The following is a 14,312-nucleotide window of genomic DNA, read 5'->3' on the forward strand; positions in this document are numbered from 1 at the left end:
CACGGGGAGGGGGGGGGGGCTCCATTGGGGTGGCTGGGCTCCTCCGGTACCAGCTTCCAAGGCTACGCTACCTCCCTCCTCCTCCTCTTCCTCCTCAGCCCCCCTGCGAGGCTGCTCCCGTCCCAGACGGGGCCAAATTATGTGCTAAATGGATTATTTTGGCATTTTTACCACTTTCCCCCCCCCCTCCTCCCCAGCTCGCTCCCTGCTACAGGGAGCCTCAAAACCTTCACCGGGGACACACCGGTGGCCCAACGCCAGTGCTCATTCCCTCCGTGGCCAGTGGTGGCAAGCTGGGGGGGGGGGGGCTTACCCACTCCAGTGACTCCTTGGGCAGGGTTGGCGGGGGGGGGACAACGACTGGGAATCGCTCCCCCCCCCTCCATAGAGTATGGTTTGCAGGGGGATTAAAGCGAGGGGGGGCCCAAGATGACTGAGCCCTGCAACAAATCCTGCTGCTCTCCACCATCCAACCTCCTCCTGGGGGGGGGGGGGGGGGGCACCTCCAGCCCTTCTAAGGCTTCTCCCTGACCCCCCCCCCCACACACACACTTTTTCCCCCCTCCCCATCCGTGCACAAAAAGGCGGGCAGCGTCGAACAGGGAGAAGGAGACCCCGGTGAGTATTTAAAAATACAACGATAGAATAACTACAGATTTTGGTTTTTAATCATTACCCCAATAGCCTTTCACCTCTGGAGAGCTGGATTCAATGCCTGTTAAGATACAAGTGACAATGAGTTTTGGCTGTCTCAAGTTTAGAGCCCCAAATGGATAATTTATTTCTTTTTATTTCCTTTTTTTTTTTTTTTAATTGGTTTTCTTCTTTTTTTTTTTTTTTTTTTTTAAAGCCGTTTTAGCAAATCTACAGCAAATTTGGTACAACTCAACAGTTGCCTGCTCAGGACTGGAGTAGCCGGAGGGGGGGAGAGAGAGAGGGTGCTGCGGGTCTTGGCCGGGGGGGGGGGGGGGGGCGTTTCCCAGTACGTTGGCAGAGCTGGGGGTGAAGAGAAGGAAAGCAGCACGGAGGCCCTGCCTGCTTGGTTTTTAAATGTTGGGGTTTTTTTTTTTTTGGGGGGGGTGGGGTGTTTTCTACCCTCTGCGGCCCCCCCCGCAACTTGCCGAGGCCAGTACCGAGTCACCCCCAAGAGACCATTCCCTGGCCAGGCTCGGCTCTGGAAAAAATGTTTGATTTTGGGGGGGTTTATGGTGGTTTTTTTTTTTTTCCCTTTTTCTTTTTGCGAGCCCCAAGCGGAGGCCCCCCCCACACCGTTAGAGAGGAGCCGAGCGGCAGCTCCCCCCCCCCCCCCCCCCCCCCCGCCCCAGGCCTGGCCTTTGGCCCACGGTAACGTAGAGAAGAAAAAGAGAGAAGGAGTTTTCATACCACTGAATCCAGTGTTGCCATGAGACATTGGAAAGTGTGACTGTTGCATTGCCAACTGGTGCAGCTTGGTCAGCTAAAGGAGCGGGAAGGGGGGCGGGGGGGGGGGGGTAAAGAGGGGGAGGGGGGGGGGAAGAAAGAAAGAAAGAAAAAAGAAAAGGCTGATGTTAGCCATTTCCCAAGCCCACAGGGGGGCCAGGACTCACAGAACATCAATACAGTCACTGCCCGATGGCACCGGGTCGTCGTGTCTCCCCCCCCCCCCCCGAGCCCCTCCATAAGGAAGGTGCCAGGCCAAGGTGGGGGGGCTGCGCCCACCCCCCCCCCCAGTGAAGCGAGGTAGGAAAGGAGCTCGGAGAGAGAAGCAGAGAGGAGCAGGAGACGGGACAAGTGACACCACACCACGTACGGACAGGAGTGTCACCAAGGGAGGTGGGCTCAGATTAGCCCTCCGATTAATTCTCGTAGCCCGATTTCCTCCTAACCCTTCTCCTTCCCTGGCCTGCGCATCCGAGCCACCCCCCCCCGCCCCCCCCCCCCCCCCCCCCCCATGCCAGAACAGACCCGCAACGAGCCAACAGGATGAACATGGGTGCCAGAGGATGGTGAGTGCCCCATGGGCCAGCGCCCACGGGGAGAGGTGGCCACCGCCTGGACTGTCACTCCTCTCCCCCAGACAGGGTGGGCTGGGCCAGATATAATCCCCCCCCCGGCTCTCTGACCCGCCCCCCCCCCCCCAAATGCCACCTGCGACCACTCACTGGGCCAGCTGTCCCCTGCCCCGGGAGAACGCACCACGGCTGGGTTTTGGTTTCTCTTGGTGGGCTGGGGGCCAAATCCAAGGGGAAATTTAGGGGGTGGGCAAGGAAAAGCCGGAGCTGGTGTGAAATGCCAAGCCAGGGAGAGGCGGGTCAGAAAAAAATAAAAATATAAAATATATATATATAGGAGGAGGAGGGAAGTGGCAGAAAGAAGGTGGAGGGAAGGAAAAAGGGAGAAGTGGTGGAAAAAGGGGTGAAGGCGGCTGCGAATTGAAGGGAGGTGAGTTTTTTTTAAGGGGTGGGGGGGGGACGGATGGGACGGGAGATCGGATTGAGCGTTCTCCCCCAGGCAGGGGCTGGAGGCGGGGGGAGGGTGGGGAGAAAATTTTGGAAGGGGGGAAAAAGGGAAGAGGAAAAGGGTGGATTTCAAGACAAGAAGTTGTAAATCAAAACTTACATCTGGCTGTGGAATGGCATACTGTCCTTGAATGGTATAGGCCTACAAAAAGGAGGAAAAAAGTCCTATTAACAACCATCGGACAAAGCCACCCAGGGACAGACAGATTTCAACGAGCCAGGAAGTCAGAGAGCCAAGGTGGAGAGTTCTCCGGGGCGAGGGAAGTGGGACAGGGAGAGGCAGGGGACGGATAAACGCCGTAACGAGCGAGTTTCTAGCCAGGGCTGTTTGTAATTCCAATTGGCCTTTTAAAGTGGCGGTTAAAGGGGAGAGGGAGTGGACAGTATGGCGCCGTCCCCCCCACCCCAGAAAAAATTAATAATTAATAATAGTAATAATAATAATAATAAAAAAATAATCAATAAAAACGTGGCAGAGGAAAAAAAAAAACCAAAAAAAAAACCAAAAACACACACACACACAACCAAACAGAACGGCTGGGATCTTGATGAAGATGTATGGTGTGGTGGAATCCGACAATGCTTCTAGCCCTGCGCCCCCCCCCCCCCCCCCCCCTTCTTGCCCCCCACTCCCCGCCAAGCCTCGCCGAGAGGGGAAAAGATCTCCAACGCCCCCCCGCCAGCCCTGCTAGCTCCCGGCCTTCTCCTCCTCCTCCTCCTCCTTTAAACCAGTTAACACCGCCCGCCCCCCCCCCTCCCCCTTTCCAAAATCCATCCCACGCTCCCCCCACCCTCCCAAAAAATAAAAACCACGTCCCGTTCCGAGTCCTCTCGTCACTTTGCACGCCTAGGAAAAGGTTGCCGGGCAAGCTAGAGGTAAAATGCTGGAGCTGGCTACCGATGCTGGGGGGGCGGGGGGGGGGGGGTGGGGGGGGGCGGCAAAAGAGAGGCATTCGGGGAAGGGGGCGGGGGGGGGGACAGAGAAGGCCAAGTGCCTGAACCTGCCACAGATTCCATGTCTTGGAGGTTAAGGGACAGCCACAGACTTCAGATTCCTCCTGAAGCTACCCCAAAAAGGGAGGGGGGGTGGGAGGAGGGGAAAGGGGGGGGGCCTGGCTGGCTAAGGTGGGGTTTTTTTTGGATTTATTAATTTATTTTTTTTTTTTAGGGGGGTAAAGGTGGGGCTGGGCAGGTGGGGACGGGTGGGATAGGAAGGGGAGAGGTTTGGGGAGGGATGGGTTGGGTTGGGGGGTTGGGGGGGGGTGGGGGGGTACACAGCCTCACTTCCAGGTCACCGGAAGAACTGCAGCCCAGGCTGGAATTGGCCCAAGTTCGTTGCCATGCAGTGGCTGCCGGGTGGCCTGCGTGAGGAGAGGTTGGTGGGCTCAGAGTCCAGTTCCCAGTGGACAGGAGTCCACAGCACAAAAAAAAAAAAAAATAATAAATAAATAAGAAATAAAAAAAAAATAATTAAAAAAAAAAAAAAAGAGCCAGCGGGTTGATGGGGGGGATTTTTGGGGGTTGGTGGGTTTGGTTTTTTTTTTTTTTTTTTTTTTTGGGGGGGGAAGGGGGTGGGGGGATGGGGACGGGGACAGGGAGGGTATAAACGGGAGAAATGCCACCCTTTCGTTGGCAGTCTCAGAGAGGCCAAGGATTGAACGGGCCGTGGAGACTGAACTCCCCTCTCACCTCCTGAGGTGGTCCCTCCAAGTCAGAGTTGAGGCACATGGATGGGGCGGTGTGGGGGTAGCTCGCACTGCCGCTGCTGTACCTGTCCTGTGGATAAATTAGAGGACTTCAGTCTCCAGGGCTGTCAATCCGAAACCTTTCGCTAACACCAAAGGCACATCCACATTTAGCTTTCGTTTTGTTTGGTTTTTTATTTTTTTTTTATATATATATATATTATTTTTTTCTTTTCCTCTCTCTCTCTCCAGGGTTTAAAACCTACTCTTAAAACACACGACTCTGAGCTGTGGAAGAGAAAAGAAAGCCAACGCGCCCACCGGGGGCCCGGATGGCTACCCTGGGGGGCTGGCCGCGGCCCTGGGGCCAGGGGAAAAGGGGGTGGAAAAGGAGGAGGGGGGGGGGAAAAAGGGGGAGGGAGAAGAAAAAAGGGGGAAGGGGGTGGGAAAAAGATGCGTGGCCATGGGAAGCCTGCTCCTCACTGCTCTAACGGGGAAGGCAGCCTGCTCCCGTGCCACAGGGGGGGTGGGGGCAAAAAAAGCCACAGGGTACAGCCCTCCGCTTGCAAAAGGCAGGGGGGGCATGGAGGTACCAGCCAGGCACCCCCCCCAGGGCACAGAGCGGCAGGAGAAGCTGTCGGAGAGGTGGGGATGGATGACCAGGTTCAGGGAGGGGAGAAAGAGGGAAGGGAGGGCAAGGCTGGGGTTGGGGGGGGCCAAGGCGAGGAAGGGGGACGGCGGCAAATCTGTCCCCAAAACAAGCATGGTGTGCCAGCCTGGCGGGTGGGGGGGGGGGGGGGCAAAAGGGGAGCCGGGGGGCAGGGGGGGGAAGGGCAGGGGGAAGGAAGGGGGAAGATGAGAGTCAGGCCTGGCTCTCGGGGTGGGGGGGCCGGCGGCAGCTACCCCCTTTCCCTGCCCTATGGAGGCCTCCATGCTGGACCCTGCCTGCGCTGCCCGAATGGGGGTCCCTGGGGCTGGCTATGGGCTCCAGGCCCTGCCAGAGCCCCCTCTTCCCCCCCCGCCCCACGGGTTTTCCCTGACAGCAGGAAGGCAACGGATGCGTTTGCACAAGTGGCCGTGTTTTCACCCGCAGGGTGGCAAGTGGGTGACCCAGGCCCCGAGCCTCCTGGATAAGGACCCTGGGGTGAGGACACCCAGCCAGCAACGCCCACCCCCCACCCCAAAAAGGGACCCTGGGAGGGGGGAGCGGTTTTAGGGCTTTTACAGCAGACAGGATCCCCAGGGAGCCCTGTCACCTGTAACCTGTCTCAGTGGCAGGGAGCAAGCAGCTCCCCCCGGATCAGCTCAGCGCAGGAGAGACTAAATCCCACATCACCCCACGGCTACTCCTATCTGACATTTCCCCCCCGCCCCCTCACGCACAGTGAGGCCTTTCTGCACCCCAGGGTAAGCCTTTGCACCCCAAAAGCACAGACACCACCACCCCCCCCGCCCCCCCAAACCCTCTGGGCCGGTCACCCACATCACGCCGAGTCCTCAGAGCCAGCCCCAAGGCAGAGGGACAGAGCCTGGAGATTTGTACAACTGGAATCTGGGCCTGATTCAAATGCCCCCCCCCCCGCCATCATACTGGGATTTGGGGGGAATTTTTTGGCTGGTAAACTCCAGAGCTGTTTTCCAGCAACCCCCCCCCCTCCCCAAATCAGCCACTTTTTGGCCCTCCCCGTTTTTTCCCCCTTTTCCATCCCCTCAGAGCTCAGGGAGGCTCGGAGCGGGCTCTGGGAGGCTGGAGGGTGGGTGACAGGCACGCAGAGGGGCTGGCGCGGCAGCTCCATAAAACACTCCCCTCGAAATTCCTGACCCCCGCCCCCCCACCCTTCCCACAACCCCAGGAGCAGAGGAGAGGCCTTACCTGACCGCCTGCAAAGATGACGGGAGAGCTGGATGGCTTGGGTCGGTAGGGGATGGTGACGCCCTTCGGGGGAGACTGGGTGACAAGCAGAGGGGACAAGTTAGACACCAGGTGATGCTGGCACCAACAACCCCCCTCCCCAGGCACCAACACCCCGCTTTGGGTTAAAAGTCACCCGTTGAGGATGTAGAAAAATCACCCAGGAGGATGTAGAACAAGCCCATTTCTGTCAGAGGGGACAGGTCAGACACTGGGTGACACTGGCACCGATAAACCCCTCCCCGGGTACCAACACCCCACTTTGGGTTTAAATCACATATTGGGGAGGACGTAGAACAATCCTATTTCTTTCAGAGGGGACATTAGACACCAGGTGACACTGGCACCAACACCCTGCTTTGGGTTAAAATCACCTGTTTGGGAGGATGTAGAACAATCCCATTTCTTTCAAAGGGGACAGGTCAGACACTGGGTGACACTGGCACCGATATACCCCACCCCGGGCACCAACACCCCACTTTGGGTTTAAATCACCTGTTTGGGAGGATGTAGAACAATCTTATTTCTTTTAGGGGGGACAGGTTACGCACCAGGTGACACTGGCACTGACAAACCCCCACCCCAGGCACCAACACCCCCCACCCCCCTCTTTGGGTTTAAATCACATATTGGGGAGGATGTAGAACAATCCTGTTTCTTTCAGAGGGGACAGGACAGACACTGGGTGACACTGGCACTGACAAATCCCCACCCCGGGCACCAACACTCCACTTTGGGTTTAAATCACCCGCTTGCGAGGACGTAGAACAATCCTGTTTCTTTCAGAGGAGACATTAGACACCGGGTGACACCGGCACCGACAACCCCCCACCCCGGGCACCAACGCTCTGCTTTGGGTTAAAATTACCCCTTTGGGATGACGTAGAACAATCCCATTTCTTTCAGAGGGGACAGGTCAGACACCGGGTGACACTGGCACCGATAAACCCCCCACCCCGTGCACCAACGTTCTCCTTTGGGTTAAAATCGGCCATTTAGGAGGCCGCAGAACAATCCCATTTCTTTCAGAGGGGACATGAGACACTGGGTGACACTGGCACCAACACCTCACTTTGGGTTTAAATCAGCCCTTCAGGAGGGAGAACGTAGAACAATCCTATTTCTTTCAGAGGGGACATTAGACACCGGGTGACACTGGCACTGGAATTCCCCCTCCCCAGATGCCAACGCTCCACTTTGGGTTTAAATTGGCCGTTTGGGAGGATATAAAACAATCCTATTCCCCTGGCGGAGGGCAGCCGGAACAGCACACCAGGGAGATGTGGGACAGCAGTGTCACCCTGACGGGTCACCGCAGAGCCGCAGGTGACACCGGTAGCGGGTGAGCAGCTCTAGAGGCCTGGCTCGACCCCGGGTTTAAGCAGCTCCCAGCCTCACCTGGATGAGGCTCTAATCCCCAGCTATTCCTTTATCCCATTGCTCCGTCCTCAGCGGTTTCCACTCATTAGAAGGACCGCAGCTCACCAAGGGCGGGGGGCGGGGGGGAGGGATCCCTGCGCTGCACGTGCCTTCCCCGGGGGGAGTAAGGGGGTGTTTGTGGAAAAAAAAAAAATGCCCCATGAGGTCGGGAGGGGGAAGGGGGGGGTGACTTTACCTCAAGCATGACGACGCAGATCTGTTTGACGCACTCGATGATGGACTGTGGGATCCCAGCAATGGTGATGGCTCGCTCGGTGGAGTTGGGCAGCATGTCCCCCGCCACCTGGACCTGCGCCCCCGTGCTCTGCCAGAGGTTAAAAATAAAAGCCGTCAGACCCCAAGGAGAGCTCTGACCTCAGCGACAAACCCCGCGGCTGGGTTATACATAGCCAAAACGGCCCCCCCCCCCCCCCCTCCCCTCCTCCTCCTTTTCACCTCCCCCACCCCCCCCAAAATAAAGTGCTTTAATCCTAGCTGGAAATAATTCCAGCATCAGGAGCCCGGGGCAGGAGAGGGGGACCTGGGTTGTAGCTTTTCCCTGTAACCCAAGTCAAGCAGAGCGGAGCTGGAGGGAGTTAATCCCCCAGCAGCACCGGGTGATAAGCGGCATTACTGAGGGCGGCACAGGCCTGGCAGTATATCCCCCCCCCAAACAAACAAACAACTGGGAAAAGGCTTGAGGGGGGGCACAGGGAAGCAGGAACCCAAGGGTCTGCCCCAAGTCTCAGTTTCCCCAAGGACTAAAAATACAAAAAGCTCTTGAAAAGCCAAGTGACACCACGTCCTGGGAGAGGGCAACACAAGGATTTGTCCCTGGGGGCACCCAAATCCCGGGTATCCCCCCCTCCGCCCCACCGGGGCTGGCCAACACGCACCTCTCGTATCTCTTTGATCTTGCAGCCTCCTTTCCCGATGAGGGAGCCGCACTGGCTGGCAGGGACCACGAGCCGGAGGGTGACCGGGGGCCGGCTGGCGGCCGTACTGTTGGTCATGGAGCTGCTGATGTCCTGTGAGGAAGAGGAGATCACTCAGAGCAGGAGGGAGAGGAAGGAGGGGGGGGGGCGGGGGGGGGGGGCACGGATGGTCAGCCCCATGCTGTGCCCTCACCGGAACGGCACGAGGGACAGGGGAGGACGACGCTGGCACGGGCCGTGCCAGGCCAAGGTGACCCCAGGGCTGTCCCAGTCCCATTTCCCAGGGACTTCGTTAGCGGCTCGGAAATGACACGGCCATGTTTTGGGGTGGGGGGGGGAAGGAAGGGGAAATAAGAAGCCGAACTCATGTTTTCTCAATTAAAGCCCCCACCAGCCCAGCACAGAAGCAGTGGCTGGGTCACACCATACCCCAATGAGGACCGGTGATGCTGGAGGGAGGACAAATTGTGGGGGCCTAGTGAACCCCCAGCTCCTCCCATTTTAAGAGGGGATGAAGGCAGGAGTGGCTCCAGGGAAAAAACCAAACCAAGCCCGGCACCAATTGCAGTGGTCATGTGCTGGCAGGGGGAGGGGAGGCACAAGGCCATGGCTCAACTGACCCAGGAAAATAAAAAGCTTTAAACTCCCAGCCCAGCGCTTGAAGCACCGACGGGATCCACGCTCGGACTGGGAGCACTGGGAAGGCTCCAGCTCTCGGGGTTCGGCACAAACAGCTCCAGTTTCAGCAGCCCTTTAGGCAGAAGGGGCTGGGGGATGGATCTGCCAGCGCTGGGCTGTGTCCACCCCACCCAAGGAATAATCCTAAATCCAAGTTTTCCCCCCCAAAAGCGAGGCAAGGGCCATGGAGCGAGGAGCGCTCAGGCCTTCGGAAGGATGCGGAGCTGGATGGGAAGCTCCCTGACCCCTCATCCTTGAGCAGGCTCTAACACCCACCGGGGATCCAGCGTATCCAGGATCAACGTTTTCCCCTCCAGGATCATTTTCCCCCCCTTCCTTGGAAGTTACCGATTCAACAGGAGCAGGGGCAGCTCCTGTGCACCCCCAGGACCCCTCCTCAGTGGGGATGGAGCCGAGCCCCCATTGCCCCCCCACAGGGGGAAACAGCGCGACCGCCTGGGAGTACAAGCAAAGCCAGGGAGTTTCAAATCCCGGCTGTTTTAAGCCATTTAACTGGTTGCCACAGGGCATTTTGGGCCCAGGAAGGTCCCCGTGGGGCCCCAGTGCTCAGCGAGCTTGGGGACAGCTCAGCACACACAGGGAGGTGTCACCACCCAGACCTTGACCCCCCCCGCCATTTGCATCGGGCAAAGAGCAGGCAGGGCCCGCCCAGGAAAAAGACCGCCAGCCCATGCGGAACGAGCCCATCCCGCTCCTCGTCCCTGGGGAAGAGTTTTTTCCTCGTGCTCCGGACCCCCTACACACATGCTCTGGGGTGAATTTAGGGGGGAGGGGGACACGACGGGGGGCGGGGGGGGGGGGGGGGCTCGAGATCACGGACGCACCTCTTCCAGTTTGTCAATGATCATCGCAAAAGCTTTGAAGATGGCATTGGTGGGTCCAGCGAGGGTGATGATCCGCTCGGGGCAGTTCCCTTCTGAGATGTTAATGCGAGCACCGCTCTGCAGGGGAGGGGTAGGGGGGGGGGGGGAAAGAAAACCAGAGCTCAGGGACCCCCCCCCATGAGCTCAGACCCACACTCCCACCCCACGCTCAGACCCCTCCCCTCCCTAAACTCATACAACCCCCCTTTCCCTGAGCTCAGACCCCTAAAAAGCAGCAGCAGTGGGTCTGCGGCTCGATTCGATGTGGGGCAGGTAGGATTATTCCCCACCCCCCGCCTGCCGGTGATGAATCCTCCCCCCGCACACCGTGCTCGGCTCCGGGCAGCCATCTTAGCCCGCTCGGCTTCCTGCCCGTCCCTGCCTACACCTCCCAGCATGCTTTGCGCCACGGCTCCCATCCGCTGCCTGCGCTCTGCCTGCAAATCCCTCTGCCTGCAAATCCCTCCCCCCCCCCCCCCCGCAACAGCTCCTCACCCCCAAAACCCCTTCCCGGGCTCCCCTCACACACACACACTCACCTCCTCACGCATCTTCTTCACCGACTCCCCTTTCTGCGCGGAGGGAGAGAAGGAAGAGGCATTAGTGCGGCCATGCTGGGCAGAAAGGGGGGGGGGGGGGGAAGGAGGCAGGGGGAGGGGGTTTGGGCCTCACTTACCTTCCCAATGATGCTTCCCACCTCCTGGGACGGAAACAAAAGCAGCAATTAGTCAGCGCTTCAAAAATTCTATGAGTCCCAAGCTTAAAAACCAGCCAAAACAAGCTCCTCGGGACGCCAGATGTCGTCCCCCCCACCCCTTCCCGGGACACAGTGACACCTTGTTCCCAAGCTGAGCTCTCCATCAGGTTACTTTCCCCCCACCCCCAACTTCCCAAGCTGTTATTTTTATTGATGCGCTGCGCTTTTTAAGCGCTGCCTCTCCTCGTCATGAGATATCCCGGAGCCGGCCGGGTGCCAGGGAGCACATTCCTAACCCTGCTCTCTAATGGCCGCAGTAACCAAGCGGCTCCGAGAGGTCCGAGGTCCCACTGACACCCATTTACTGCCATGGAACCCCCCCCCGCCAGCCTCCATCCAAGCTGCCAGAAAAGCCACCCCACGTCAGGCGAGGGGGGAGGCTTTGGCATGTCCCCACATTCCCCCCCCCCCGCCCCAGGCCACGTACCTTTCCGTGCATAAGTAGTCGGATGGTGAGCGTGACATTTAAACCACCTTCAATGACACCGGTGTCCATCTTGAGCTGCGAGGGCTTGAGTCAGGCTTTGTCAGGGGGCAGATCTTTGGTCGCTGGGTGAGCAGAGCTGAGAACAAGAGAGAGGTTGCGTTTGAGGGGCTGTGCCAACCCCCTCCCGGCCCGTTTCTGACCCATCCTGAGGGAATTCAGCATATCTAAGGGGTTCCCCCCACACACCCCCATCCCCGCACATCCCCCTGGCACTTTTAGGGCCACTCTCCACCCCAAGGAGCGATCAGGAGACTGTTCCCTGGAATTTCAGCTCCCTGACAGGCTGATCCTCCTTGCCAGGAGTTTTCCAAGGCTGAAGAGGCAAAATCCCACCTTGAGGAACAGCCGAAGCCGTGAGGGCTGATCCCGGCTCCTTCCAAAGGCTTCACCTACAGCTGTGGGGAACTTGCCTCTACTTGTGATCCCCACACCTTCATCTAAATTACAAGCTTTCCTCCGTCGCTGCGTGTAGACACACACGCGCCAGACAGAGCCGCCCCCTTCCCCTTCGGTTTAACCCGCTTGGGGGAAGCCGGGCTGTTGGGAAAATTAAAAATATTGAGTTATCTGTGCCCCCGAGCCTGCACGGGGAGGCCTTTCGGACTTGGGTTTCCAAGCTGATTTACTCAAACCAGATAAGGCCACATGAGCAACACGATCAGGTTTCAAACAACCTGCGGCCCCGAGTCCGACGGCAGTTGCAAAACACCCCAACCGGCCACCAGCTCGCTCAGTCAGCCGTTTAACTTTCAAAAGAAATTAAATAAACTCCATTTAAGCCTCTTGGTTTCGTTTGGGTTTTTTTTTTTTTTTTTTTTAATCACAGTCCAGCTGGTGACCGCCCCATCAAAGTTTAACCAAGCCCAGGGAAAAAGAAGAAGCCAGGGTGAGGGCAGGGGGATTAATCTGTGATTGTGCCAAACGGGCAGCGCTGCCATGCTCCGGGTTAATGCTCTTTTAAGGGGAAGCCGCTGGCTTGGAATGGGGTGGGTTTTTTTTTGCTGTAGAGAGGAGTTACGGCTTCCATAAACCCAGCCTGACGTCCCATCGGATCCAAAAAGGCACCCGTTTGCCTAGTTTGGAAGGAAGGGCTCAGGATCTCAGCCTGGCAGCTGCGGAGTGAGGAGGAGAGTCTAGACCCAAGCCCACGAGCCGGTTGTTTACAAGTTTCCCGGTTCACCGGAGGTGGCAGGAGCCTCGCTGGCACCCGCCGCCGTCTCTCCGGCTCTAAACCCACTCCTCCTCCCACCAGTTCAGCGTCCCAGTTCGCCTTCGTTAGCATTAATTTGCTTTCCTGGCAGCGGTTCTGCCAGTCGAACGAGCTTGGGTCGGTTACGGGGCCGCCTCACAGCCCGTCAGGGACAAAAGGAGCCGACCAAACCTGCCGGGGGGTTACGCAAAGGGAGAAGCCAAGCCATGGGGGGCAGGCCGAGGCCGGCAAGCAGCCGCTGTTCCGATCTGGGCTCCCGGTGAGGCTCTTCCGCAGGAAAACTTCCCCCAAAAACTTCTATCTTACCTCCGTCCGGCAGCCCTGCCTGTGCCTGCCCCCACGTTGCACGTGGAGGGCCCAGCCCCTGCCTGTACCGGGATCAAACACCCACCGGGGGCCTCCCCACTTAGAATCCCGGCCCCAAACTGGGACCATTTTGGGGGGAAACAGTGGTTGCCGAGGCAGGGATTTGGTCCAAAAACAGCCGGTTCCTGAGGCCAGAGGAAACGTGGCTCCAAAACTGGCTCATCCCCGTGTCCAGGGGGGTGAAAAAACAACTCCGGGGCTGGAGATCCCCGCTCGTTGGCCAGGGGGAAAACGGGGGGGCCGCAGAGTGACCCCCAGGCCTGGGGGAAATGGAGGGGGGGTCCACGAAGCAGAGTGAGATTCCTGGTTCCGGGATCGCGGCTTTAAACCGGACCCGGACCCCAGAAGGAAGGGGTGGGGGGAACCGGCCGAGTCCCGGGACCGCGGCCTAGCACCAAAGAGTTGGGGGGCGGCTCTGGACCTCGAACCGGGCCGGTGCGAGGCGGTAAGAAAAGACTCTGCAGCTCCAAAAACACCGGGAAGCAAAGGAGGTTGGGGGGCCGGACCCCCGGCCCGGGATCGCGGCCCCAAACCGGGCCGGTCCCGGCGGGGTGAAGGCGGGGGGAAAACCCCGACTCCTCGAGGTGGGGGGGATGGCGACTCCGAGCCGGGCCCGTTCTCCCCCCAACCCTCCTGCCGGCCGCGCCGAGAACCGGGGGAAAAACAACTCGGGATGGCGGCAAAAACGGGCCCGGACATTAAAAAGAAAAAAAAAAAAAAAAAGAAAAAAATGAAGAAAAAAAAAGGAAACTAAAAAAAAAAACCCACAAAAAAAAAGGTAAAAAAAAAAAAAAAGGCGAGAAAAAAAATTCTCCCCCTCCCCCCCCCGCCACGGCTCTCGGTACCGGGGGGGGGGGGGGGGGGGCGGTGGCGGCGCCATGTGACGCACGCGGCTCCGCGGCCCCCCCTCGGTCCCGGTCCCCTTGGGGAGGGGTTGGGGGGGTGGCGGGGAGGGGGAAAGAGGGGCGGCGGCGCCCGCCAACCCCCCCTTAACCCCCCCAAACCGACCCAACTCCCCCCCCCCGCCCCGGCGGCGGCGCGCGCGCAGGCCGCGGCCTAGGCCGCGACTAGGCCGCAGGTAGGCCGCGGGCTGGCGTGAGGGGCGCGGCCGGCGGCGGGCGGCGCGGGGCCGCTACGCGAGGCCGCGGCTCCGCGGCCGTTATGGAAGTCGGTGCCGGATGGCGGCGGAAAGGGGGGTTAAACGGGAAGGGTGGGGGGAGAAAAGGGGTCGGGAGGCGGCCTGGGGTTGAGGAGAGGGAAGGGGGGGGGAGGGGGGGTCGGGCCTACCTGGAGCGGCGCCGGTAACGGCGGCGGGAGAAGGGCGCTCCGGGCGGAGCGGGAGGAGGGAGGGCGGGGAGGAGGGGAGGGAGGTGGGGGGGGAGAGGGAGCGCGGGCGGGCGGGATGGCGGCGGGAGGCGGCGGCGGCGGCGGCTGCTCCTGCTGCGGCGGCCGCGGCGGGTCTGGGAGGGGGCGGCGGGAGC

At 59.4% G+C, this 14,312-nt stretch overlaps 1 protein-coding gene across 1 annotated transcript; it reads right to left on the reverse strand.

Moving 5' to 3' along the window:
* Positions 1 to 676: 676 nt before the first annotated feature.
* Positions 677 to 14,312, reverse strand: LOC141477818 (poly(rC)-binding protein 2; the record flags this gene model as incomplete). The annotated part of the gene is made up of 13 exons (XM_074167007.1): positions 14,119 to 14,312; positions 11,196 to 11,331; positions 10,688 to 10,711; positions 10,551 to 10,583; positions 9,973 to 10,089; positions 8,411 to 8,542; positions 7,711 to 7,839; positions 6,057 to 6,131; positions 4,188 to 4,274; positions 3,794 to 3,859; positions 2,599 to 2,640; positions 1,384 to 1,456; positions 677 to 715 (listed from the first exon to the last, which is right to left on the reverse strand). Coding segments are annotated over exons 2-13 (886 nt in total), but the record flags the coding sequence as incomplete, so codon positions are not given.

This window comes from Numenius arquata, unplaced genomic scaffold, assembly GCF_964106895.1.
Source record: "Numenius arquata unplaced genomic scaffold, bNumArq3.hap1.1 HAP1_SCAFFOLD_1613, whole genome shotgun sequence".
NCBI classification, from domain to species: Eukaryota; Metazoa; Chordata; class Aves; order Charadriiformes; family Scolopacidae; genus Numenius; species Numenius arquata.